The sequence below is a fragment of the Hippocampus comes genome, unplaced genomic scaffold, assembly GCF_001891065.2.
Source record: "Hippocampus comes isolate QL1 unplaced genomic scaffold, H_comes_QL1_v1.1 scaffold58, whole genome shotgun sequence".
NCBI lineage: Eukaryota > Metazoa > Chordata > Actinopteri > Syngnathiformes > Syngnathidae > Hippocampus > Hippocampus comes.
This window is the reverse complement of record NW_017805118.1, coordinates 867,969-895,284: the sequence shown is the minus strand read 5'-3', so window position 1 is coordinate 895,284 and position 27,316 is coordinate 867,969. Positions and strand designations below refer to the sequence as shown.

At 45.1% G+C, this 27,316-nt stretch overlaps 1 protein-coding gene and 1 long non-coding RNA gene across 5 annotated transcripts in view; one reads left to right on the top strand and one right to left on the bottom strand.

Annotated features, from left to right (window-relative positions):
* Nucleotides 1-98: 98 nt before the first annotated feature.
* On the bottom strand, nt 99-14,331 carry col1a1b (collagen, type I, alpha 1b). Of its 3 annotated transcripts, XM_019865590.1 has the most exons (51): nt 14,097-14,331; nt 12,802-12,990; nt 11,625-11,644; nt 11,429-11,464; nt 10,816-10,908; nt 10,594-10,665; nt 10,447-10,491; nt 10,308-10,361; nt 10,165-10,218; nt 10,026-10,079; nt 9,895-9,948; nt 9,759-9,812; nt 9,625-9,669; nt 9,480-9,533; nt 9,345-9,389; nt 9,204-9,257; nt 8,258-8,356; nt 8,111-8,155; nt 7,929-8,027; nt 7,800-7,853; nt 7,603-7,710; nt 7,406-7,459; nt 7,222-7,320; nt 7,091-7,144; nt 6,918-7,016; nt 6,766-6,819; nt 6,606-6,659; nt 6,467-6,520; nt 6,323-6,376; nt 6,188-6,232; nt 6,003-6,101; nt 5,144-5,251; nt 4,940-5,047; nt 4,745-4,798; nt 4,584-4,637; nt 4,398-4,505; nt 4,252-4,305; nt 4,087-4,140; nt 3,851-4,012; nt 3,656-3,763; nt 3,465-3,572; nt 3,300-3,353; nt 3,095-3,202; nt 2,961-3,014; nt 2,771-2,878; nt 2,589-2,642; nt 2,392-2,499; nt 2,038-2,320; nt 1,768-1,958; nt 1,436-1,678; nt 99-1,331 (listed from the first exon to the last, which is right to left on the bottom strand). In XM_019865590.1, exons 1-51 carry the CDS (start codon nt 14,176-14,178, stop codon nt 1,185-1,187), a joined length of 4,344 nt encoding a protein of 1,447 aa, XP_019721149.1. In that variant the 5' UTR covers nt 14,179-14,331; the 3' UTR covers nt 99-1,184. The 3 variants fall into 3 exon arrangements, with proteins under 3 accessions (XP_019721149.1, XP_019721150.1, XP_019721151.1); XM_019865591.1 differs by lacking the exon at nt 4,940-5,047; XM_019865592.1 differs by lacking the exons at nt 8,258-8,356; nt 9,204-9,257; nt 9,345-9,389; ... (5 more) ...; nt 10,165-10,218; nt 10,308-10,361 and having other exon boundaries at nt 14,097-14,330.
* A 9,188-nt stretch (nt 14,332-23,519) lies between these two features.
* The window catches only part of LOC109513289 (uncharacterized), a 7,513-nt gene continuing 3,716 nt past the window's right edge, over nt 23,520-27,316 (top strand). Inside the window, exon 1 of one of the 2 annotated variants that reach the window (XR_002167710.1) lies at nt 23,520-23,668. This is a non-coding gene — a long non-coding RNA (uncharacterized LOC109513289). The remainder of the gene's footprint in view (nt 23,669-27,316) is intronic. The other variant, XR_002167711.1, reaches the window with a different exon arrangement.

Genomic DNA, 27,316 nt, shown 5'->3' with positions numbered 1-27,316 from the left:
TTCACCCATAAAGACGCATGATGCGTAAAGCCGGTGAGCCATTTTGGTTTGCACAACAGTTGCAAGACAGGACAGTGAAAAGTCGGCCATTGAGTAGAACCACTTCACATGCTTTATTTCAGCACCCAGCAAAAATAATTAAAAACATCTTGATTTATTATACATGTACAACACAAGTACACAATCTCTCCTTTTCAACCATGAAAGTGGGTCTGCTTCCGGATTGTTGTTTTTTTTTTTTCTTCTTCTTCTTGAGACAACAAAACAAACAACATAAACAACGGGGTGGGAGATGTGTGCTAGTTTTTGTTTTAGTGAAGATGAGACAGATAAAGAACAACAACGGGCAAGAGATGGAAATTTAAATGGTCACTTTTGTTTTTATCCACATTGACATGCATTTATAAAAAAACAATTGCACGGCAAGACAACAAGACAATGAGTCAATTAAGTAGCACCAAAGAATTCCACGGGCATACGAGTGGTCAGAATTACAGTATGACAGCGAATGTCTCACTATCACAACAAAAGGACCTCGTTGAGTTGGTTCTATAGCACCTCGATGTGTTTGCATGCTCCCCGATAAGCTTGTCGTGTAAAATGTGCCCCTTTTCCTCTAAGAAAACAAAAAAACATGGCGGTGACTTCTTATTATGAGGTAGCCATCAAAGCAATGAAGGTGCACTTTTTTGGAGTTCTGATGGGACAATTTTACAACAAGGAGACACGTCACACTTTTTACAATTTATTTAACACCAGGAAAAAATGGTACATATCATTTGTTGTTTTTTAATGTCCTTCCGCAGTTGGGGCGAAAAACGGCAAAAGTCACCTGCGTTTCATTGCGATAATAGGTGTTTTTTTCTTTCTCAAACTCCAAGGGAGACATTTTACACAAGCAAATATCATGTTCTTGTTGCCGTTGGAAACAAACAAGATTTGTTGTAGTTTTTTTTCTCGTTTTTTTTTTTTTTAAAGTGTCCTTGTGGAGTGGCAGTCCAGAAACGTCTCACGATTGGAAACAAAACAAAAATCGTTGTCTTCAGCGGAGTGGTTTTAAGCGTGTGGACTGATGGTGGCCGAATGAGTTTTGAATGCATAGGAAATAGGATTTTTAGAGATGACTGCTAGAAAAAAAACAACAATGTCATGTCCATATTTCTTCCTTTTTTTTCCTCTCCTTTTTACAAGAAGCAAACAGGGCCAACTTCGACGCCAAATTCCTGATCAGGGGCACCAACATCCATGGGAGCAATGTCAATGATTGGCAGGCGGGATGTTTTCGATGTCTTGTAGTCGATGACTGTCTTGCCCCATGAGCCAGTGTGTGACTGTGGATGGAACCCCCCCACCAAAAAAAAAAAAAAAAAAAAATGCTCAGAAACATTAGCCTTCACGTTTTGCATTTGAAATCTGAAACTAGTCCGGGACTTACCGTGCAGCCGTCCTCGCTGACGCTGTATGTGAAGCGGCTGTTACCCTCGGCTCTGATCTCCACGTCGTTGGAGCCCTGGAGCAGCAAGGCCTTCTTGAGATTGCCAGAGGCTGAGTCCATGTAGGCGATGCTGTTCTTGCAGTGGTATGTGATGTTCTGAGAGGCCTGGTTGGCCATCAGACGCATGAAGGTCATCTGGATGCTGACATCCTCAACATCAGCTCCATCGGTGCCATACTGGAACTGTGTGGAGTTTGTAGAAGATATTGTCATCGACAAGGTCTCAGTGTGCACGTGCTTGGACAAAAAAGTAAACCAAACGGTCCGCTTACCTGGAATCCACCGGTCATGGACTCGCTGAACCAGACGTGCTTCTTGTCTCTGGGGTTCCTGCTCATGTACCAGTTCTTCATGGGCACAGTGGATTGGCTGGGGTAGACGCAAGTCTCACCAGTCTCCATGTTGCAGTGGACCTTGACGGCGTCCAGAGGGGAGCCCTGGTTGGGGTCCACCCAGTAGGTGCCTGGAGAGGACGGGTTATATGTCAGACCACTATCGAGTGCATGAGTTATTTTTCAAAGGGGCTTGGAATGCCCACTCACCGCTCTGGTACTCAGGGTGGCACATCCTCAGATCACGGCACATACGGGCGGGGCTCTTCTGAGTACCGTCGGGGCTGCTGAGCTTCTCGATTCTCTTGGTCAGAGACTCCAGAGTGGTGTCGACCTCCATGTCACGATCGCGGAGAACACTGGGGTCGTCAGCGCGGTAATGGCCAGAGCGGTAGGGATCGGGAGCCTTCTCCTGAATAGGCTGGCTGATGAAGTCGAATCCACCACCGGGAGCACCAGGGGGTCCGGGAGGTCCGGGAGGTCCAGGAGGACCCTGGAAGACGTAACAGGAGCTTAGAAACCCCTCACATTCAAGGTGAAAGTTCAAATGTGGAAGAAACTTACAGAAGGTCCCATCTCTCCATTGCGACCACGAGGGCCGGGAGGTCCAATAGGTCCAGGCATACCGTTCATGCCATCCTTACCATGGGAGCCGGTAGATCCAGCAGGTCCCTATGGAGCAGAAAACATTAGTCTGCATCTGAAGCAATCTGGTAGCCACCGCACGGGACCAGCACACTTTTAATACAGATTATACTCACTCTTGGTCCAGCAGGTCCATTGGCTCCAGCGGGTCCTCTCTCTCCAGAGGTTCCCTGGAATCAGAAGAAGCAGCCATGCAAAGCGAATCTTATGACATAGGTCAAGAAATCAGCACAGACTGAACCAAGCCGTCCATCCAGGAGTTTTGTGATTCATGAAACGGGTACAAACTGGTACTCACAGCAGGTCCAGGCATACCCTGCATGCCAGTGAATCCTCTGTGTCCTTTGTGGCCTCTCTCTCCAGCCTCACCAGCCTCTCCTCTGTCTCCCTTACCTCCAGCGGGTCCCTTTTAGACAAAACAATGGACATGTCAAGTTGATTTACCATTTCATGTCCACACAAAAAAGAAAAAGAAGTGGGGAACTTACAGCAGGACCACGGGCACCAGCAGGGCCAGCAGGACCAGCGGGGCCAGCGGGACCCTAGAAATGAGGAATTGTAAAAATGTTGGAGTACTGGAAAATCAGAGGACAATGAGATTGTCAGTGAGGGCAAGACATACGGGCTCTCCACGATCGCCAGATTTGCCAGAGGGGCCAACAGCTCCAGGGGCACCAGGAGCACCAGGAGGTCCTGGGGGTCCAGCAATACCAGACTCACCACGGTCTCCCTATCAGGGAAACATTCAGTGAGACAATGAGACAACTCAGCATATATGATCTGTTTTATAATGTTTCAAAAATTGAATTTTAATATCGATTGCTTACCTTGGGGCCAGCAGCTCCATCGCGACCAGGGGCACCATCGTGTCCTTGAGCTCCCTGTAGAAGATTGACCATTTCATGTTATTTTGCAAAGTAGACAAGCTAGCTATGTTCAATAGACTGAAGTGACCAGAATTCAATTATGAGAGAGCAGAAAGCAGCTCATACCTCACGGCCAGCCTCTCCGGGAGCGCCAGAGAGTCCAGGGGGTCCAGCAGGTCCAGGGGGTCCACGGGCACCAACGGGTCCGCCAGGTCCCTGCTTTCCAGGCTCACCCTGAATCAGAACATTTTCGTATAGTTATGAGAATTTGTACAAATTTAAAAATGGTCAGAGATCATTTCTCAGGGAACACTTACAGCAGGTCCAGGCAGACCAGCGAAACCACGCTCTCCACGCAGTCCAGGGAGACCTACAATACCACGCTGTCCACCAATACCTTGGGGTCCGGGCACACCAGCGGCACCCTGTAAAGGACGCAGTGGGTAAGTTCAAGCGGATAAAGGAGAACCCACCTTTTGTTTTAACGATGGCTCAATAACACTTTTACTTACAGGGGCACCATCCGAACCAGGGGATCCTCTCTCACCAGGAGGTCCAGCGATTCCAACAGCACCAGGCTCACCAGGACGACCGGCGGGACCAGTCTCACCACGAGCTCCCCTTGCGCCATCTTTGCCAACGGGGCCTCCGGGTCCTGGGGGTCCAGCAGCTCCCTACAGAGACACATTGAGAGGTCATATTGTTTCTTATATAACAGGTCTTAAGAGCCGGACAGTGAGACACTTACAGCGGGACCAGCGGGTCCAACTCTGCCAGCAGGTCCAGGGAAACCAGTAACACCCTGCGCAACAATAAATGAGATGAACCATGGAACCGAAAGCCAGAGCAGTAACGTTGCAAGTCCATTGTGTTTAAGCACACAAAGCCTCTTACAGGAGAAAAAAATACTTACAGGAGCTCCAGCACCACCACGAGCACCCTTTGCTCCAGGAGGACCAGCAGGGCCCTGTGGACACATGCATTTTAAAATGAGACTAGAGGCACTCTTTTAGAATGACCACTAGAAGCGAAAGTGACGTGGTTAAAAGGAAAGCCCACCTGGGGGCCAGCAGGTCCAACAGGTCCACCGGGTCCAGGAGCACCAGCATCTCCCTTGGGTCCAGAAACACCAGTCTCTCCCTTGGCACCAGGCTGACCGTCAGCACCCTAAATTTGAAGGATAATATATCAGCACAAACTCTTGGTCATCCTTCAATGACGATTTAGACAAAGGCAGGTTCTTACAGGGGGTCCGGCAAATCCAGCAGGTCCAGCAGGGCCAGCCTCTCCACGCTCACCCTATAGGCATGGAAAGTCATAAGAATAAACATCCGTACATATCGAAGATACAAATCTTAACCCTTCAAAAGTCCAACTGGTTATTGAACAAGTGGAGAAAAACTTACAGGGGAACCGCGAGGGCCGCTGGGTCCAACAGCGCCAACAGGGCCAGGCTCACCCTAAAACCACATGCAAAGGAAATCAGATGATTCTCTTATGACAGTTTTTGTCTTGTTGACTTGCACCAGTTATCCACCCTTGGATGTGGCAGGCAACACCACAACCTGTACATATGGTGAATCAAAATAATGGGAGCTTACCTTCTCACCCTGAGAACCAGGAGGTCCAGGGGGTCCGATAGGGCCGGTTATACCACGGGCGCCATCTTTGCCGGGGGCACCTTCGCCTCCCTTGACACCAGTCTCACCCTGAGAGATGCAAATTGAACATGTTAACATTCATATTCATGTGGAAAATGTCACTTGCCACTGGAACAATTCGGAAAAAGATTAAGTGATTCTTACTCTCTCTCCCTTGACTCCAGGCAAACCAGCAGCTCCACGCTCGCCGGGCATACCCTGCATACCGGGGCTTCCTGCAGCACCATTGGCACCAGGGGCACCGGGCTCTCCCTGCACACATAAACAGTCGCATTGTCATTTTTTGCCAATGTTGGGTAATTATCTCACTTCACATACTGTAATTTGAACACAAATGTGCCGTACAGAAGTATTAGAGTATGTTGTCAACAGAGACATTTTTACATCACTTGTAATTATGTTAAACTTGCTTACACGCATGTTTGCTTGTACAGCAAGCAAAGCTAGCAATAAATGTCTTCATCATCTGTCATTTAATTCGTAATAAGATGGCCGAGACACTTGACCGTACTGCAGTCTGTGGGATTTGTTTTCAAAAATGTTAAGTCAAGAAAATTTGGATGATTATGATCTTAGGATCTCTAGACCACTAGCTAGACTACAGACCGTTTATTTGTAATGCAATTATTTGTAACATCACGCACACTGTTCTCTGAATATTAATTTAGCATCTATTGGTCTAGATCTCCATTTCTAGGAGTGAGGATCAACTGGTCACCCGCATACATATTGTTCACTAATAAGTTTCTAATTATTCACACTGTTTTGCAGGTCCTCATGCCAAATGGGGTTGACACATTATTTACCTGCATCGCCAGACAGGCTTACCAATATACTCGGCTCTGCACTATACATTTAGGCACTGCTCTCCGAGCCAACTTTTTGAATAATTTCTTGAATAATTTCCTGTGATCAAAGTGGTCAAATGTTTTTGAAGTGTTTGAATTTTTCATTCTCTATGTTTCACCATAAACTTGTCAGTATCTTTTAACCTCCAATTTACCTTAGGTCCATCGTTACCAGCAGGGCCAGGGGAACCACGGGGTCCATTAGGACCTCCGATACCAGGAGCACCACGCTCACCAGGGAAACCTCTGTCGCCCTGAGTGAAAGAAAGAGCAGATCAGGATCAGCCAGGAGGGAATGACATTGAAGGAACAAGATTTAGATCCGTTGCAGGATACTCACTCTAGGTCCAGATGGGCCAGCAGGTCCGACCTCACCAGCAACACCCTGATCAAAGGAGATGTGGTTAATGATCACCGCAGTCCTTTTGAAGATATCATGATGTAAATAAAATGTAATTATGATTCCCATTCTTACCTGCTCACCAGGCTTGCCAGTCTCACCAGTAGCACCTTGGGGTCCGGGAAGACCCTGTTCAAGGAAGAGAAGCAAAATATCAACACACGTCCAAAAATGTAGCAACCACAGATCAAATAGCGATGGTGATCTGCTCAAACTCACCTGGAATCCAGAAGGTCCAGCTGGACCACCTTCTCCCTTCTCTCCAGCAGGTCCCTGAAGAACACCAAGTGATCAGAGACCACATTGCCGGTTTGTTTTCATGGTCTACAGCATGACATGAAATCGATACGATACTTACAGCAGGGCCAGCAGGTCCAGGAGCACCAGCATCGCCATCTTTGCCGGGAGCACCCTGAGAAGGAGAGATGAGTCTGACTTGATTTGTATCGATGGAAAGTTGATCACGTGGTCTGTTTCACACCAGAAGAAATGAACTCAAATAAAATAATAGCACTTACGACAGCGCCCATAGCACCAGCGGGTCCTTTCTCACCAGGCTTGCCATTCTCACCCTAATCAAAAGAAATAATGTCAGTGTCGAATGGAGATTTTGCGCAGTGCCGCCAACGAACTTGACATTTTGGATAAAAATGTTAAGTGTTGCACTCACAGCAACTCCCTTGGGTCCGGGGAATCCCATAACGCCAGGCTGTCCTCTGGGGCCAGCGGGGCCAGCAGGTCCAGAGCGTCCATCTTGTCCAGGGGGACCCTGAAAGATTATAAGGTGTTCAATATCGTTTCTACCATGTGCTCAATGCATCTCATGAATGAATTTGAACTTACAGCAGGTCCAACTTTGCCATCAGCACCAGTGCTTCCGGGGCTACCAGTCACACCCTGCAGAGAGATTCAGCGTGCTTAGAGCTCATCCATGCTGAATTGTTGAACCGTAAGTAATACAGAGCAGTACTCACCTTGGATCCAGGTGCACCAGGGGCGCCGGGAGCGCCAGACTCACCAGTGGCTCCCTGAGGTCCGGCAGGGCCGGTGGCACCACGCTCACCAGGGGCTCCCTGTCACATGCAGAAGATTAAAATGAAAGACTTGATCCAGAAATACAAAAACAGGAACCAACCAGGAGGTCAGCCGTTAACTCACCTTGCCACCAACACCTCCATCAGCTCCGGGGAAACCACGGGCACCAGGGGCACCCTGGGAGAACAAGGAAACAATGTTATTGTGTGCTGAAGTTTCCAAATAATCTTCATGAAAATTGGTGACTCAATAGCACACGTAGAGGGTTCACCAAAGATTTTAAAAAATAGATTTGACAACAAAATGAGGCAGTAACATACACGCTCTCCAGGAGGTCCACGGGGTCCACCAACACCAGGCTCTCCACGGGGTCCTCTCTTGCCTTCCTCACCAGATGGTCCAGGAAGTCCCTGAACTCCAGCTGGGCCCTAATGAAGAAGAAATCAGGCAAGTTTTGTGATTGTGTCATACAATGTAAAGAGTGATGATAAATCCATGCTTGTTTGCTAAAACTTACAGTCTCTCCCTTGGCACCAGGCTCTCCCTTGGGACCAGCAACGCCAGGGTCACCCTGATGACAGAAACACAAACTGTCATTGCCATGCAGGCCAAAACCAAAAATCATCGTCGTCTGTTAACTACTCACATTGTTACCCTTGGGACCAGGAGCACCGACGGCACCCTGACCTCCAGCGGGACCACGAGCACCGGGGAAACCGGGAGCACCAGCAATACCAGCGGGACCCTTTTGGATAGAGAGAGCAGGTGTCACAACCAGCTCCCAATCTGCATGTGAGTGTAACAAATGTACTCTGAGTTGATACTTACAGTAGCACCCTTGGCACCAGGGACACCATCAGTTCCTGGAGCACCCTATGGAAGCAGCACCAACACCACCACCATATTTAATTACCTTATAAGAACATTTATCAAACATATGACAATGCAGAAGAGGGATGCGCGGCGTAAACTCACAGCAGGTCCAGCAGCTCCAGCGGGTCCTGGGTTACCAGGCTCACCACGAGCTCCCTGGGCTCCCTCAGCTCCACGGGCTCCTTGGGGACCAGTCTCTCCCTAAATAAGACATGGAAATGTCATATTTAATATAATTCATCCATCCATTTTCTAATCTGCTTCACCTCACAACGGTCATGGGTGTGCTGGAGCCTATCCCAGCTGTCTTTTGGCAACAGGCAGGTTGCACCCTGGACTGGTTGACACCCAATCACAGGGCACACATAGAAAAACAATCATTCACACTCACAATCACATCTAGGGACAATTTGGAGTGCCCAATCAACTTGCCATGCATCTTTTGGGATCTGAGGGGAAACCAAAGTACCCAGAGAAAACCCACCCAGGCAGAGGAAGAACATGCAAACTCCACACAGAAAGGCCGGGGCTTGGAATCGAACCCTGCACCTCTGCATTGTGAGGTGGACATGCTAACCAGTCAATCACCATGCCGCCCCTATTTAATGTAATTCATATATTCTAATCTTGCTGAATAGAAATCCATCCCTCCATCCATCCATCCCTCCATCCATTCTCTGAACCATTTGTCCTCACTAGAGGGTGTGCAGGAGCCTATCGCAGCTGTCTTTGGGCAAGAGGAGGCTACACGCTGAACTAGTCAACATCCAATTGCAGACTGAGCAGAAATGTTCTAGTAATAGTGCGCTTATTGCACCTTGACATAATGTTAATGTTATTTTGCCCTTGCTAGAGATAGCATCAGATGTTAATTTGGGTCATCTTGTGGCAACAACCAACCTGCTAAAACTATTTCTATTTAGAAGTTTATTTATCCATTCAATTTCTGCCACATGTGGCAATCACATGACATGAGGAGGAACATGTCAACTATGAATCATGATGTTAGTATTGGTCTCAATCAAACATCCTCTTTTGGGTGACCTACCTTCACACCAGCACCGCCAGGGAATCCAGCGGGTCCAGCAGGTCCAGTGGGTCCCTGAAAAAATGAAGACACAGGACGTTAGCAGACAATTCCAAAGAACACTCGCACAATGGATCTGCAAGTGAAATGACAAATACTCACAGGGGGTCCAGCAGGGCCAGCATTGCCATCGTTACCACGAGCACCCTGCAGAGGAAGTTAGTGTAAGTCATATCAAAGAGAGGATACGGATGGTAAAAGCATATCTGCAATCATAGCCTAGCTTGTAGCACTTACAGCAGGACCAGCAGGTCCGGGACGGCCTCTCTCACCAGGAAGACCACGAGCACCCTGAAGAATATTAAACACATTTTAGAGTTTGTCCTGTCAAGGCTGTTTTCCTGAGTTGAACGTGACTGATGGAGGGGAGACAAAAACCCACCATAGCTCCGGGGATACCGTTCTCACCATGGGCACCAGCCTCTCCCTGTAGAAAGACATGGAGATGGTTTCACACGATTCACCAATTCTAACGGCCTTCAGGACAGTGGTCTATCCTTCCGCCCTTCCTCTTACCTTAGGTCCGGCAGGTCCAGCGTCTCCCTTAGCTCCATCCAAACCATTGAAACCCTGCGCACAAAATCAGTGGCATGACATCAACACAATGACAACACTTATCACAGTGTGTCCCTTGTGAATGCTCCCAACTCACTCTGTGTCCCTTGATGCCAGGAAGTCCGGGGGTTCCAGGGAATCCACGGGTACCCTGCAGCAGGAGGAAATTGTCAACCAGGCACTTGTGTCACCTGATCTTTGCCCTTCTTCCCAGTGGGGTTTACTCACCTGCATGCCAGGGGCTCCACGCTCACCAGGGCGTCCAGCTTTGCCAGCGTCACCCTATTTACACACAGGGATATGGTTGGTATATGTGTTGGGGACAACTAAAAGATGGTTATTTGGAATAATCAATAGACCCCCTTACATCATCTCCGTTCTTTCCAGGGGGTCCAGCGGGACCACGAGCACCCATGGGACCCTGCAACACAAAATGACAATCACATTTTAGTCTAAATAGCGATAGCCGGTTGGCTTAAGTAGTGAAAACGAAAGCTTGAGGATACTCACAGAAGCTCCTGGCTCACCGGGCTCTCCAGCGGGACCAGTGAAACCCTGAGGACCCTGATGGACAACAAAGCCAGAAAATTAACCAAACGACATCCACATTGAAGAAGCATGACTGAGAGCTGATGAGAGGAATACATACAGCAGATCCAGGAGGTCCGGCAGGACCACGAGGACCCATTGGACCCTGTTGATGAAGGTGAGTGAAAAGTCAGTACAAACATTGAGGAACCAGGGGTATGCTGATTTAGCAAAAGCAAGCAGGTGCCCTAATTCATCGCCTTCATACCATGGGGCCGGGCATTTGTGGGCCGCCGCTGGACTTGGTGTGGTCCACGTAGCTCATTTGAGGAGAGAAGTTCTGTCAAAGGGGGAAGGGGTAAAGAATTAGCTGCTGGGCTTTGAGATGTAACATTGTCATCAGAGAATCCAAAGCTTGTAAAAAGAAAACAAAAATAAGAACATCTCCATCAGGATGAATCTAATATTATTATATTTTATTTGAACATACTCCGCCAAGGCCAGGGGGGCCAGGGGGACCAGGTGGGCCGGGAAGTCCAGGCTGTCCGGGGATTCCATCATTTCCAGGAGGACCCATGGGACCCTAAAAAGGTAGGGCAGACCATTAGTCATAAAAATATGTTTAGTTTGTGATGTGTGTATTTAATGGATAGCTCTGAAATCAATTTGTGCAACAGAATATATTTAACCTGTGTTGAAATCCCCAAAGTGGCTAAAACCTTTGACGAAGTTGTTATGCCTCCACTTGAAACAAGTGTTGCTTTTGAACTTTAAGAACTCATTCAGTGCCAGCCCAGGTAAAAGAAATGGCCCTTTGTACTTCTATAGCCGTCAATGGCAGTGAAGTTTTGATGGAAGTTTTGTCCCGGTGAACTTGCAACCTGAATATCGTCTCCACAATGCCATCGCTGCCCAATAGCTTTTTACATGTTAAAATACCATAACTTTTGTGTTTGAATGGGCCAAAATAACTAAACAATGTTAAATGGTCTCGAGTAACCTGATGGTGGCTAACATGTTTGATATAGATATTGACAACCAGATGAAATGTTAAATGTGACACTATACTAATAGATAATAATGAACATATTTGCATAACTTACCACATCTCCCTTAGGACCAACGTCTCCCTTGACACCCTACAGACAGACAAAAAAAATTAAGAGAGTCAGGCTATGCAGCCAACACATTGTGTGCTATTTAGCATGCAGAAGCTAATTGGTAAACATCTGCAAGGAGAGCTTATTTTCAGGAGACATGCATTCACATTCATAGAGGGTCAATAAAAAGTGGCACTACCTCTTGGGGGTTGACGGGTCCTATGGAAAGAGAAGGACAAACAGGTCACACACTGTCCACCCAATATATTTTCAAGATGCACAGTTTTAATTATTTTTAAAATTATCTTCTGAAGCTAATTTTACAGCTACACAATCAAAACCTAACTGAAGATGGCAATATTTCATAGCAGTGGGTAGGCTCCAGCACGCCCGCGACCCTTGTGGGGCTAATCGCTATGGATAATAGATGGATGAAAGATTCATATATGGAGACGTGTGATGTGTTGTGCAGGAAAAACAATGAGATTAAAAATCCTCAATTCACAGGAATGGACGCTGCATAGCATTCGTTTGTTAGCCTAGCTTTGCAACCATTGTGGCTCAAATTGCAGTTCTGCTTTTAGGTGGACAAGGGAAATTGGAAAATTTTGAAATAAAAAAATTTGTCAAGATAACGGATCAATGCAGGCGTCAAATGATAAAACTGCAGAAGTACCACATGAAATGTTAGCTTCCATGATCCATCACGATCCACGAATTCATCGTGTGCAAAATTTGTTTTCAGTGGGTTTTATCATTTGTCAACAATGAAGTTGTTTATTATGAAGTTGTTGCAGGTCGGGGTGTCATTTACATTCTTTGTTGTTAGCTTGATCAATTACAAACTTTGTTGTCAGTCTGGTATCGGTTACCAGCTTTGTTGTCCATTTTCTTATCGTTTGCGTACTTTTGTGTCACAATGTTCATTATGATCTTTGTTGTTGTACTTTTTCTCCTTGACAAACTTTGTTGTTGTTTGGCATGCATTGTTTGGACACTGTTGTATTTCTGTTCATCATTTACGTAGTTCGTTGACATAGTCACGATGCTGCTGCACTATCCTAAACGAAAAAAATCTGACAAAAATCTGAGACCCCAAAAACATTTTCTTTTTTCCTTTTCTTGTTTGTTAATGCCATATTTGCGGAGGAAGTGACTACATAGCAGCAACATTTACACCGCTGCACTGCAACGTGCATAAATCCAAAGCAACTCCTATGAAAATCCCCAGGGGGCGTGCAAGGACGTCCATCTTGTTAAACCACGCAGATGTTCAAACTGGTCTCAAGTTTTCGGCGTAAAAAAAACAAAAAAAAAAATAAACCATCTAAACAGCACAGTATGGAGGCTGAGGAAGATGTAGGGTAGAGTAGTACCTTCGGGGCAGATGGGACAGCATTCTCCCTCTGGGATGATGGGGTCGGCGCAGTCAGAAGAATCCTCGCAGATGACGTCGTCGCACATCACTGTGCCGCTGTCGCAAACACAGATTTGGCACGGCTCTGGTTTCCACACATCTTTGTCGTTGTACAACTGTCCGTCTAGTGTGCAGCTGCCAAATGTGCCTGCAGGACATCAACGTATTGGTCAGACATTTTCCCACATAAAAAGCACTGTGACGCCGACTGTTAATTTGACTAAATGGATAATTACAGCATCTAACTCTCAGTTTGGATGCGTACGACATTCAACCTTTTTGATACTTTCAACATGCAAAATCAATCAAGGCAGGTAACAGTCAACTTTTCACAATCTTTTCATATTTATGGCTTAAATTTGTCTAATTAGTGGTTGGGGAAACTGAACAGTCCAGTAGTTTTAAAGGTCTAACTGTCGGTGGGCGTTTGAAGGCTTTTATTCGAGACAGGCGTGGTAGTACCAAAATTGATCACCAGGGGGAGACTGTTGCCTCACAACAGAACGCCCTCCTCCGACTCTGTGATTAATTGGCGCGGTACGTCACAACTCAGCAATTTTTTCCATTGTCTCCCCTCCCTTGCCCCAGCTTTCTCCACACCGTACGACTTTTGAACATTTTACATCAGATTTTTTTTTTAACCCATAGATTTAAGATCTGTTTTTAAAACGCACAACCAAATGTAATGCTGTCATCCAAATTCACGATGACTTTGATTATTGAGGATGGTCTTAAACGTAAATAAGAAAATAACAGAAGAGGGATGTCTGTTTTAGGAGATTAAAGTGAAGCTTAGTAGAAGTGATCACAGTTAGGACGTTTACTCTAGTTTGCTGACTTTTACCACACCGTTTCCCAAACCGACAAAGTTTTCTGCAAGGTTGGGTTGCCCCCCAAAAGTGATCAAAGTACGCCGTTCGGTCCCCTTATTTAGTTATTTATTGTTTTAAAGTGTCCTGTCTCTTTCTCCTGGTAGCCCCTCTGAACCTAAACATGTGTCAGAGAGAGGAGATGCAGCTGCACTCCCTTAGGAGGAAGCTGACTGAGCGTGTATGTGCACGCCAAGAAAAAAAAAAAACACGCACATACAATCCACTCCTGCACAAATGGACCTCCAAGAGAACCCCCAAAAGACATCCAGAATGGGCATTGTCTCTTTCCAATTAAGTCCCTGTTCAATCCTGATGGGGCCACACTGCCCCTAATCCCCGTCAAAAAAAACCCAAAACATCAATGTCATAAAGTGATACTTACGATCATCCTCGCCTTGACCTCTCACCACCAGCACAGCTGCGCTGAGCAAAAGCGCTAACCGAATATCCACAAAGCTGAACATGTCTAAATATTAGACATGTAGATTCTTTGCGGCAGGGGGGGTCCTTTTTTTCGTCTCCTCAAACACCACTCATACACGGTAGGGTCCGGTCTGTGTGTGTAACTCCAATCCAGACCCCAGCAGAAACTCCCTACTGCCTCAACAAATCACTTAGCGGGGCTTTTATATGTCCCGAGCTTTTCTGGGGAGGGCCCCAAGTGCACGCACCCTCATTCCAGTGAGCGAGGGGGGCGGGAATAGGGCTGGTGGGTGTCTTTAAACATGTCCCATGCAGGAAAAAAAACTTGATGCGCGATGATGGTGAGGATCATTACCTCGCTTAACGGGCTTTGAGCAAGGTTGCTTCCTCGTGGACTCTTCCATTACTTTGGGGTTTGCGTGTTTGGATGCGACATCATCTATTCGATTAAAGTGATCGGTTTTGCAGTTTGAGTGTAAAAATGTGTCCCCTTTCGCTTCTGTCCTCTCCTCACACATTATGAAGCCAGAAAGATGGTTCAAATTGGCCATTGCCCATTATACCACCCAATTATGCTTTGTATAGGCACACTGCGTCCCTCCATATTAAAGTGATTTAATAAAAAAAAAAAAAAAAAAAACCCACAGCGGGACGTTTAAAACACGCACACGTTTATGAAAAAGTGTAGCTCAAGGAGACTTAAGGCAGAAAGAAGAGAGAAGAAAAAAGCTGGCAGGCCCACAAAGCAGCCAGCCCGCTTACAATGTGGACACGTTGCAGCTTCGACACGTTGGCCCAGTCTAACCTCTCATTTAACTCGCTCTCCTCCTCCTTTCTTTCTCTCTCTGCATCTTTAGAGAGAAGAAGAAGAAGGAGAAGCAGTCTGAGGTCAATAAAACATGTACATGAGGCCTCATCAAGCAGACAGGTTAGGAGGTTCCAGTCATCTCGTGGACTCGTGATTCTTCTTTTCATAGCATTGCTCTTATGAAAATTATCATGATTAGTCCTATTTTTTTGCAGTCATTGTTGGAGTGGAAGCAATAAAAATCATAGTCGCCGTCGTATTCACAGAAGTGGTACTAACAGCAGTCGTAGTTGCATTCGAAGAGCCGAGAACAGTAGCTGTAGTAGGGGTCATGTTTTTCGTCTCAACAATAGTAGTGATACTAGCTTTCGGAGTTGTAGTGGTACTCATAAGAGTAGTAATAATAGTAGTAAAAATAGTAGTAGTAATCTGAGTGGTACTGTTTGCGCAGTGAGTAGAATAGTAGGTGTCATAGTGGTAGAAGTAGAGCAAATGGCATTCAGTGTCATTGGAGTTGTTGTCATGGCTAATAATGGTATAATATGGATAGAAGTAGCAGGAGTGGGCATTGTGGCAGAAGTAGTACGAAACGAAATGGTAGCAGGAGTCATCGTTCTGGTCGGGGTTGTCACCGTTGTGCTAGTAGTCGCGGTAGCGCTCGACTGGGAGTTTTAGTCGTCGCGGTGGAAATAGTAGAAGTCATTCTAATGGTACTGATGATAGTGGTATCGGTAGTCGGAGCAGTAGTACTCATAGTATTGGCTGCATGAGTAGTCATGTGGTAGTCCTGGTAGAGTTCATACTTGTAGGAGTGGGCGCTCGTAGCTGTGGTCGTACTATTGATAGCGAATGAATCAGGAGGAAGCGTAGTAGGAATGGTGACAGGAGTAATAATTGGAGTAGCAGTAGTAGTAGTGCATGGGGAGTTGCAGTAGTCAGCAGTTGTGAAAGGAATCCACAGAGTAACATGAGTAGTAGCAGTAGGAGTGGTAGTTCTGGGCGTAGTTGTGCTAGTTGTAGTACTAGTTAGATGGAGTCAGACGTTGGGAGTGTTGGTGCAAAAGTTCCACGACTGAAGCGGAGCTCCGTGTTTAAATAGAACTTGTAATTTTCTGCTCTGCGCCACAGAATGGAGTCTCGTTGCCTCGCTCTAACAGATCGTTTTGTGGGCTCCCCCCCGCCTTTCGGGGCGGAAGCGTTTCAACTCATTCAGACTTGCAGAATAGGCCAGCAGATCCCAGGCAATGTGGATGGGTCGATTCTTGCCAACTCAGGTGAGCGCCGGGAACCGAAAGCGAACAGATCTCACCGTGACAAGAAAGCAGATGGCGGAGAAAAATATGTCACCTTGGGCCACAGATATTTGCCCTTGTCCACTTTTGAGAGAACATGTCAACGGTGCACAGTTATTGACACCCCTGTTGAGTTACAATCATAATATTTAAGATTAAGACTTGTCACGGAAATGGACTTCAGACACTTAAACTAAGTCCGGTTCATAAATCAGGGGCCTTCGATCCTGGTCCTGCCTGTTTTCCATCCCACGTTACCGCAACACACACACACACGATTCAAATGATCAGGATCGTTAACCAGTTTCTGCAGACCTCGCTAATATTCGGATCTTTTGAATCAAATTATGTTGCCGCAAGGGAGAGACGGAAAACAAGGCAGGACATCGAACCTCGAGGAACAAGATTGAAGACCTCCGGGTTTGAGGTTAGCTTGAGGGGTCGGGCTCTGGTCAGCCAGCGGTCCTGCCCAGTGTCTTATATGGAGGGTCCCGATGATTTTCACCACTATCCTCGCATTGTCACCGCACGGAATTCCGGCGCGAGGCCTTGTCGGCCCCAAACTAGACGGCGGTGGACTCTCGATGGGAAGTGGGTCGGGAGACTTCCTCATCTGGTATACAAATTGCGGACCCTGTTGTGCCTTTTTTCACCAGAGAAGTGGCGTGTCGAGACTAACTCATGGACTTAGGCCTTGATAGAATTGGACCAGGGCAGCGACTTCGTCACAGACTCGACTACAGACTTTGAGGAAGACTTTTAAAGCCTTTCTACAGCTGTCGCCGGAGCAAACTTTACATTCCCAGCAAGCCTGTGAGCTGCAGCGTGTACGTGTTCCTACTTGTAGTTTTTTGCGCTTAAGCTCCCCCCGTGCCTCACTACCCTTCATACACACTATTTACACTCACGGGGGGGGGTATTGTTCCTGTGAACATTTTAAAAAAATCGGCATTTATTATCACCTTTCAGAGGCTGCTCCTTCATTCAAATCTGTCTTTTTTTTTTCTTCCTGATTTGTTTCGTCGACTCACCTGCTTCAGACAAATTACAGGGCGCGACTGGGGAAATTGTACGGTATCGCCTATCACACCTAGCTTTTCTCAATATTTGACTTCATCTTTTCAAAACCCTTTTTGCACCTTCATAAATGTTGACATCAAGGCAAATTTAACGGTTGGTTCAACTAACCGTCGCAGGTGAGAAATCCCCAAGTTGACAGCGTGTTTGGGGTCATTATCTTGTTACAAGAGGAAGCTTCTCCGGTCTAGTTTGAACCAATTTTTCTGTAAATGTCAGACAAAATGGTTTGGGAGACTTCATAATTCCAGAAAAACATTGCCGGATTTTCATCTTTTGACTGGAAACCCAAATGCTCGCCCTAAAAATCCTGTGTTGCATTCACTGAGGCTTTCCGGAGGAGGAATGCTCAGTTTTCTCCAAACGGCTCTGACATTTTTCCTGACTTTTCCTGCCTTCATCATGCGAGATGTGACTGGAGCATTCGCTGATGCTTTCCAGAGAAGGAATCCTCAATTTTTTTTTTTTCGAAACACCAGCGTGGCCTAACGCAAAAGAAAAAAAAAATGGGCTCGCCATGTTATCCTTCGTCTTGTCAGAGCCTGCGTGTACACTCGAGGTCATCATTTGCACTCGGGCTGTTCATTTTGTGCCTTTGCAGGACACGGGAGTGGACGAACAAAAGTATCGGGTGACATTCCACCAACAGGAATTTAATCGGCAACATTTGCAACTTGAACCTTTCTACCACAGAGCTTTTTGGATGAGGTTCTTCCACACCAAACTCATCCAAACGCACCTTCATGGTTGTCGATTACCCCGATAACTTTTGAGCCTTTTTTTTTTTTCTCTCACGACGCCTCGGTCTGGTTTTCTTTTACTGTCTGGCTGCATCCTCCATCCCAGCCCCCATCGCATCCATCGTTCCCTCCCTCTCTCTCTCTCTCTCTCGTGCTCTCCCATCCTTCCTTCCCTCCCTCCCTCCCTCCCTCTTTCCAACCTCCACCAGTGCCGCAGACATCCAGTCAGACAGACCAGATGGAAAATCTGACCGAATCCTTCCCTGGACTTTTAGATGATATGCAAGTCGCCAGTGAAGGTGCTCGAAAGCAGCCGCACGGCGTGGTTAAAAGTGATGAAAAAGTATTGTTCAATGAGTGTTGAATCACGCCTTCCACAACGCAACTTATTGATCGTTTTATCTTGAAAGTGGGTTGTGATCAAGCGCTGTGGAGCGAAAGGGGTGGGTGGGATGGAAGGTGTCAGATTTCCCTGCATTGGGAACGTTGCACATTTTCTCCCAACCTTTTAAACCCTTTCAAAAAAATGTGACACGGAAAGCTTCTTCTGGTGCCTTCACAGGCGATTAAAAAAGGAGGAATTCTCAATTTTTCGACACGTCATCTCATGTCATGATTTTTAGAACCTTCCAAAAAGGTTAAGTGTTGTGTTCACAAATTGTCAGTTCGGGTCTCATATTTTCATGGATTTTGGAACCTTGAATCAAAAAAGTCCCATTGCACATTCTGGCTGATGCGTTCAGTGACGCCTTCTATTGGAGGATTCCTCAGCTTTCTTCAAATTAGTTTCATGTGTTCATGACTTTCAGAACTTGAACAAAAAGTGACGTGGTGTGTTCGCTGGTATTGTCTAGGGGACAAATCTTGAAATTTTATGCTGTCTATTTTCGATGTGAAGCTTTATAAAAAAGTGACATGGCATGCTTTTTGATGTGCTTTCTATGAGAGTAATCCTCTGTTTTTTTTTTTCCACGCTTGCCTCATATTTTTAGGACTTTTTAAAAACAATGCAGACACTGGTCGCTTTATAGATGCAAAATCTTCAATCTTTTTCCAAACTGATTTCTGCTCTCATAACCTTTTCGAATCCTTCCAAATGTGACATGGCAGGTTTTAACTGCGGCATTCACTGATGCTTCTTTTCGACAACTTTCCCAAAAAAGATACAAGTTGCATTTACTGACTCTTTCTTGTGCAGGAATTTGGAGTTCTCTCTTGACTGGTCTCATAATTACTTCTAGAACCTTAAAAGTGAAAAGACACACTTTTACTGGTGCGTTCACTGATGCATTCCAAGAGAGGAATCCTCAGTTTTTTTGGTATTTCCATTTGACTCTTATGCACTCTCGTCTTCTTCTCTTTCAGGATGGTTCATCATTCCCAACATCTGGTAAAGTTTGTGAGCCGCGCTCAACCGAGCTGCTGCCTTGTGCCTCATGTTTTTAACCCTTTACAGTTAGTTCTCTTACTTAAAACGTGCTTGTACATTGTGTTCGTGTACTTGTCTTGCAAATGTCCAAGCATTTGTGTTTTGGGCATTAGTTGGGATCTGTCAACACCCCCCCCCCAAAAAAAAAAAGAATAATAATACAAGTCCAAGAGTTTAGCTGCTAAAAGTGGTGATGAAAGGGGGTGGAAGCTTTGAGATCCCTGCTGGAATTGTCGTTACCGTCCTCGAATGTGAGGCTGGAAGTAGGAGGTGGCAGAGAAAGACAACTGAAATGAAGAGAGTGTGTGTGTGTGTGTGTGTGTGTGTGTGTGTGTGTGTGTGTGTGTGTGTGTGTGTGTGTGTCTGTCTGTCTGTCTGTCTTATGGAGGAGCTAGAAGTAAAAAAAAAAAGCAAAAGCAAAAATAGTTTTGTTTCTGTGAAGTAAAAGAGAGAGAGAGAGAGAGAGAGAGAGAGAGAGAGAGAGAGAGAGAGAGAGAGAGAGAGAGAGAGACAGAAACTGGAAAAAAAAGTCGATGAGTCATCCTCTCCATCCAGCTGCAGGGACAAAAATGCTGCGACTTTTGTGTGGACAAAAGTATTGGGACACAGCCCTTTGTCAATAACTTCCCTATCGATTGTAAAGGGGCGACAATTATCTGCCTTCTTCCCTTTTGCTTCTCGAGGCATTCGTGGATGATGTTGGTGTCGTGGAACAGTTAAAAAAATTTTTTTTCTTTCGTCTCAAATATCTCGAGAGATTCAAGGAATGCGACGTGAAAAGGGGGAATGGACGTGACGGCGTTGCATTTCATCAGGCAGAAAGATTATTTGTTTTTCATGACTATTATTAACCCTTTCATGCAAAACTGTCACCTGATAACATGTTAAGCTGTCCACTGTAGTCAGCGCTGTCGCCAATAGGGCTCAACTAGAGCAAGAAAAAAAAAAGAGACTATGTCTGAAACATCCAGGGCAATACAAGTACAACACACCTGCATGTGTGGCATTTACTTGCGCTTCCTTGGGGTCCAATCCTTCATTTTTCCACCAAAATGGCCTCATATTGAGAGGAAACGTGACATGTCATCTTATGGGGCGGTTACGGGTGGTTTCTCGAGGAGGAATCCTTGGTGTCCTTCAAGTTTGCCTCATTTTATCATGATTTTTAGAACCTTAAAAAGTGACATGGGAAACTTGTCAAATTGCCTCTGATATTGCAACTTCAAGAACTGCCAAAAATGTTGTTTTAAAAAACAAAAATGCGTGGTGCATTCCCAGGAACTTTCCAGAGACCTTAAGTCTCTCTCAGCAGGCGTCATTCATATTTTCAGGTTTAAAAATGACAACAACAAAAAAAAGAAGGTTTTACTGATGCATTCACTGCAATTTTGAGGGAAGGAATCCATGTTTTTTTTTGTCTTATTCGCGTCATATTTTCATGAGCTTTTGAGCCTTCAAAAATGTGAATGTTGAGGAGTTTCACAACCGATTGGACATATCCTCATACGTACACTTTAAATATCAGAAACATCGTCAATGGAAGTTGCCACGAAAAAAAAAGCTTTGCGTTCCCTCGACTTGAAACAATTTTGTGGGTCCGAGACCAGAGTGAGAGCTGATCATCTGCGTGCCACATGTGATGAGAAATGCTCTGCACGGCAGCCTCGGCCCGACGTTGTCGTTCACGTTTCGCCATCTTAACGTGTTTGCAAGTGTGGTTGTTTTTACAGAGGGGCGGGAGGGGTCACATGACAATCCAATGCCGCCATGTTTTTTGGACCTGGGAGACTCCCTCCAGGGCAAGACAGGGAATCTTGAGCGACGTGTGCGCACCATCTGGTTTTATAGTTGATCACTGAGGTCAGGTATGCAAAATGTTTTTTTTAAACCACACGTTAAAATAGACATCTACAAAAAAATATTTAAATTCAAAAACATTTATTTATTCATCCATCCAGTTTTTTTTTTTTTTTTTTTAAAGAAATGTATTCTAGGGCCTGACCATCAAATCAGCTGGTTATCATCAGTTATCAGAATATTTTTTTTTGACAAATATCAGAGTCAGCCTCAAAATACCCATATTGGTCATATATATTGTATGCAAGCGAGAGAGAAATTTGACATATTTTGGAATCATTTATAATATGGATACATATTCATGATGTAATAGAATATAATAGAATGGAATGAAATACAATAAAATGTAGCATTTTTCAATTCCCCCAGTGGTTGACTTCTTTTTACACTTGAACGGCAGTTAAAAATGGGAAAATGGAATGAAATACAATAAAATTTAACATTTTTCAATTCCCCCAAGTGGTTGACTTCTTTTTACACTTGAACGGCAGTTAAAACATGTGAATCAAAACATTGCCTGTGTAGTAATTACGAATTAATGTGAAGTGAAACATGAATCGCTCCTTCTCAGTGTACTCTGTGAAATGGTGAGATGACCGTATTGGGTGAATTCTTCATATTTTTTCCCCCCTTCCCAGTGAGCAGCAACAACTTGTGAGCATGTGCAGTAGAAGAAATAGAAGACGACGACGAAGAAGAAAGCTGAGCTGCTGCAGCTCCACTTTGTTGAGCAGTCGAGGAGGAGGAGAAGAGAAAAAAAAAAAAAAGGTGACCTCAATGAAGAAGAATGCAATGTGGTCTCCTCTCCCTCCCCGAAACATCCAAGCAGCAAAAATGACTTTTCCCCTTTTTCTGTAAGCACAGACCATCAAAGTCTTTCACTTTTTGTTGGAAGTTCCTGTAGAGATTGTCACTTCTCTCCAAGTAAACACTCAAGAGATCAACATGGCGATAGCACTTCCTATTGCTCCCTTTTCTTTTTTCCTTTTTTTTTGGGGGGGGGGTGGTAGTTTGGCTTTAATTGCCATGCATTTGCACAAATCTCTCTACTTTTTCCTTTTCCACGCATGATGAAGAATCCCGGTGCCCGCCACATGTTGGAAAAGCAACTCGAGGGAGGAGGAGGAGGAGCTGAAATTTATGCTCTCCTCCTGGGTCACCCTGCATAAGCAGGGCTAACGCGTTTCACATGTTGCTGGCGGTGCGGGCTGGGCCGCTGACGACGTTTCGCCATCTCTCTTCCCGATCTGTAGGCCCGTGTTTACTTCCCTTCCCAGGGTCAAGCCCAACCCCAGCACCATCAGGAAGTGTGTCACCCATCATTGGCGGACGGGCAACAAACAATACAGTGTCAAGCACCTTTTAATTTGACAGTATAATGCACTCTGTACTGAGGGGTGGGCCATCCATAGATGAGGTTAAAAAAATTATACAATTTTTATTTTCATAATGTATTTTATTTTAATAATAAAGAAATAATATTACACACTATATATACACCATTTTAAAGCATTTTACGAAATATTTTCATGGCTAATCATTTCTATTTTTTTAATCCATTCATCTCATCAAATAATAATTGATTTCTTTCCAAAAATACAAAAGGAGTATTTGCAAAATGTAAAATGCACAACGTCACTGTTCTCGACTAAATTGGTTTTCGACCATATATTCGAGACTTTTTACGCCTCAGATTCCGACCGAAAACCAGTTTTCGACCAAACTGAGCAAACTCAAATACGCTACTTGACTCTTCTCAGCTTCCTTACGCGAGGAAGTGACGTAGCGTTAATTGTGAGAAGACGTGTTTGTTGTGATTTATGCAAATCTGTCTGTTTTTGTGTTCTTTCTGCATTGTGTATTAGCCCCTAATCATGGGCTAATGAAAACGTTTCAGGTTTCGAACAAATCGCTTTTCGAACAGCCTTATGGAACGGATTATGGTCGAAAACCGAGGTATGACTGTAAATTGGCTTTCATTCTATGTGATAATATTTTGAATCAATTAACCAATTGTTGAATGAGGTAAATGCATTGACAAATCTATTGCATTTTGCAAAAAAGCGACTGCAATTTAATTCCTACTCGCAATAGCTAGCAGCAGAGTGTCAGCTAACATTGATGGTGTCTTTGTAATGTTCCATAAAATGACAAGTTATTGTCACTGCCTTGACTTGCTGCCATGAGCCACCTTTAGCACGTGCATGCTGTCATTAAAAAATAAAAAAGCTGTAATGTATTCATCTTTCAGGGTGTGGACGGCATCTGTGCACCTGGATGGATCCTGGCACCGGGTTCGCTGTTGGAGCTGCAGAAATTTGAACTGAGGTGGGCGAAATCACGCATGTGTTAAATTATTATGAAAATAGCCCAAAAAGAATCACACTTTTTTTTCCCCTCAGCACTGTTAGATTATGAAATATTAGAAATTATTTTATGTCACAGTGTCATAAATAGCTAAAAAAAAAAAAAAAGAAGCTTTTAATCATGTCGCTAAAATGTCCACATTCTTATTCGTGAATGAATGGTCACAGCAGTGTGCCAGCGAATGTGTATGTCTGAGTTCTGTGCATTTTGCACCAAAAGGGAGAGTTCAACAAACTCACTCCAAAAATAAAAGTCAAATTAGAGGGTTGCAGCGTTCACTGGAGGGGAAAAAAAAAAAAAGGCCACTGGGTTTGGCTCTTGGCTTCACACACAGAACCGCTGCAATGCTCCTTGTCCGGTCTTGTGTTCCTCCTCCTGTGCTGGGATGAGTTTCCTACAAGAGCAGCGAAGAGCGAAAACGTCTGCAAACAAGATGGTGAAGGCTTCTCCTTTGAGTTTCAATTTTAAAATAGGTTGAGAACATATCCAACAAGTTAACGTTTGGTTGGGATCTGTCTGACTATCCCGCCTTGACTTTTGACGCCTGTGCTGTAATATTTAATTCAGGATATAAAATCAGAACCCTTGAGGGATAAGACAATCCTCTCCCTCTCTGAGAGAAACTGTCAGCGTTTGGATTCCCGAACGCAGAAATGTCTTCCAAACACTGTTCACTGAGCTTCTCCGCTGTCCTCTGCCTAACAGCTATTCCAGTCCCATCAGTGGTCTGCAAAGACAAAGCCGTGAAAAAGTATCCAGTGGTGACAAAACCAGATGTTTGGTGGATGCTACGTCCCCAGCAAAACATTATCCCGGCTGCGGCCTACAGCCTGAGATCGATACTCTCTCAACCGGCTGGACATGTTCCTCAGTTGCATTATTGGATTTGTAGCTTAAACGATTTGTGCAGGTTGTCAGTGTTGTGAGTCCTTGTCAGTGCCCTGCATTTATAATTTTTTTCTGCCGTTAAGATCAAGGGATTTATTATTTTTTTGTGTGTAATTTGGGTGGTTTCTGCATCCCTGGGTCTTGCTTGGGGCCCTTCACAAATTGTACATGGAGGTGGGAGTGGAGGTAGGCAGGCAGGCAGGCCTGATAACTAAATTGAATTGCATGATAGCATTTTATGGTAGCACAAGTTTAATATGGAAAAGTGTGGCCCCCTTTCGTCAACGTTGTTCAGCAATTTTTATGGTAGTGATGTCATCTTTGGTGACTGGGCATTTGTTTTTGTTTGATTTCACCCGGTCGAATAACCCCCCCCCCCACCCACCCCCGTCTTCTTCCTCAGGTATCCAATCAATCAGTCCCTAACCTTATGTCTCCTCATTTGAGCCTCCTTCGTTCCGTATTTATCAGGGAGTACCTACCATCCATGTTGGGATTCTTTATCCTCAGTGGCGATTCTTGTCGTGGTTCCGGTCTTGGTTTTCCGTCTCGACATTTGGTCCACATGCCTCCCACACTGTGCCAGACCAGGACAATGTCCTCTGACTGGCATTGTAGCTTTTATTAGCATCATGGTCTTAATTGCAAAAAAAAATGTACTCTTTGGTCGTTTGTCATGTATTAGCTTCTGATTCAAACTGAGCTAAGATCACTTTGCCCCTGGGGGATATGCAGTGGCGCTTCATAAAGAGGTCCACATGCTCATGGGTAAGCTGGCCCATAGCCAAAATTGTGTGGTTTTTTTTTTTCTTTTCTACGGATTGACACAGAAAAAGACGTAGCCACGTAAACCTTGACTCCCCGCCGGTCTGTCGGCTGCTGTTTGGTTTTTTTTTTTTCTACGGACTGACACAGAAAAAGACGTAACCATGTAAACCTTGACCCCCCACCGGTCTGTCGGCTGCCGTTTGGGCTAGCATTGCATGTAGAAACACATTACTTGTCTTTACGGGAAGCTGACATGACTTCCTGCTAACTAGCGTACTCGATGGTGTAGAAGATTTACAGATCGCAAGTTGGTGATGCAAAGGCAGAATTATAGCCAGATCCCCTGAAGGAGACTTTTGAGTCCTTTGTCTGGTCGAAAACCTGGTTTTGTAAACATGGTCTATAGATTCGGTCACTTTTCGAGGAAATCATGATCGATTGAGTCATCGGACATCACGCCAAGTGTATTCATGTAGCAGTCTCATCAGCTTTTGCGCTTTCCGTATTTCTGCCGTTAAGGGATCGGATTGTCACCAGACCTGAACTGCGCGAGACTTGCTTTGAACTGTTTTCACGAGTCTGTTTACTGTTTTCAGACTTGATGAAATGTACTTTCCGTATTTCTGCCGTTAAGGGATCGGATTGTCTCCAGACCTGAACTGCGCTCGACTTGGTTTGAACTGATTTGGTGTTTTCACAAGTCTGTTTACTGTTTTCAGACTTGATGAAACGTTTCATCTGAAAAAGGAAAATGACCTTGTTGTTTGAGTAAAATACATATTCATGTGTGTGTGTGCATTTCATAATGTGGGTTTTTAGAGTCAATTTCCCCTTTAGTGAAAAAGGAAAATGACCTTGTTGTTTGAGTAAAATGGTGCATTTCATAATGTGGGTTTTCGAGTCAATTTCCCCTTAAAGCACCATGACAACTTTACCATTCGGTGTTCACGCTTAATTAGGCTTGGATCTAAATTTGATTCTGAACAGGGCAATAAAAGTCCTAACAGTCAAAGTAAGCCATTGAAAATTGTTTGGATTTAACATTTTTATTTTCAGAGTTCCTGACACTCCCATGAATCCAAGTTTGGCATTATAACGCCCCAATGGCAGGGTGTTGGGGCACTGCTAGTGCGTAGTTTGCACAAAAAAATCATCAGCGTGTATTATCGCATCGATGATTTTAGAAGCCAATGGAAGTAGATAATCAAAGGTCAGGCTTCCCTGGTGGGGGTCATATGACTTGCAGCGGCATCAGCTTGAGAAAAATGAAAGGGATAGAAACAGTTTGAAGTGCTGCTAGCCTAACTTCACTTCTGGGTGTGGCCACAATGAATCAGTTCAGAAGTCAGGAAGAAAGAATCGGAGAAACCCGCAAGATAAGTCGCAGAAAATCTTTTTCTTTTGGAGTGCTTTAAGGAGAGGCCCGTCATGCATGCGTCAGGAAGTGTGTACAGATATGAAGGTGTTCCTCAGGGTTTTATCTGGATCACACTAAGGAAACACCACATTCAGAGGGAGAGAAGTGACACGAGGAGCCGAACGTCTCCTGGCGGCTGCCGAGCATTAAAACGGCTCGAAGGCGTCCACGTCACATTGTTTTTTAGGAGAAAGGAGGGGAGGGGCTTGGGCTTGGTGATGCCAGCTTCTCATTGGCTGCGGCCCGTTGCCCAAAGATAGGCAACTGTCACGTGGCACTTGAAGGATGTCTACTGGCTGTGTTAGCAAGCCAGTGAATGTTTGTTTTCCCCCCCCCCCCCCCCCCCCCCCCCCCCCTTCCCCCCAAAATTTTTTTTTTTTTTTTTTTTTTTTTTTGCTCCTCCCGTGTCCACGTCTGCAAGTACAAGAGGAGGTGCTCTGCCTCTCATTAGCGTTGCGTTTCCCAGGCCTGCCACATCCACAAAGGGAGTGTGCAGGGATGAGGAGGGAAAGAAAAAAAAAAAGGAAGAACACAAA

Bases quoted from the DNA above. Each gene is read 5' to 3' on its own strand.
- col1a1b (XM_019865590.1), bottom strand. From the start codon at position 14,178: ATGTTCAGCTTTGTGGATATTCGGTTAGCGCTTTTGCTCAGCGCAGCT. The intron at 7,017-7,090 runs GTAAGTTCAAAT...ATAATCTTTCAG, and splicing joins ATGGCAAAGTTGGACCTGCT to GGTCCCCCTGGACAAGATGG. The intron at 4,141-4,251 runs GTAAGTATTTTT...ATTGTTGCGCAG, and splicing joins GTGGTGGTGCTGGAGCTCCT to GGTGTTACTGGTTTCCCTGG.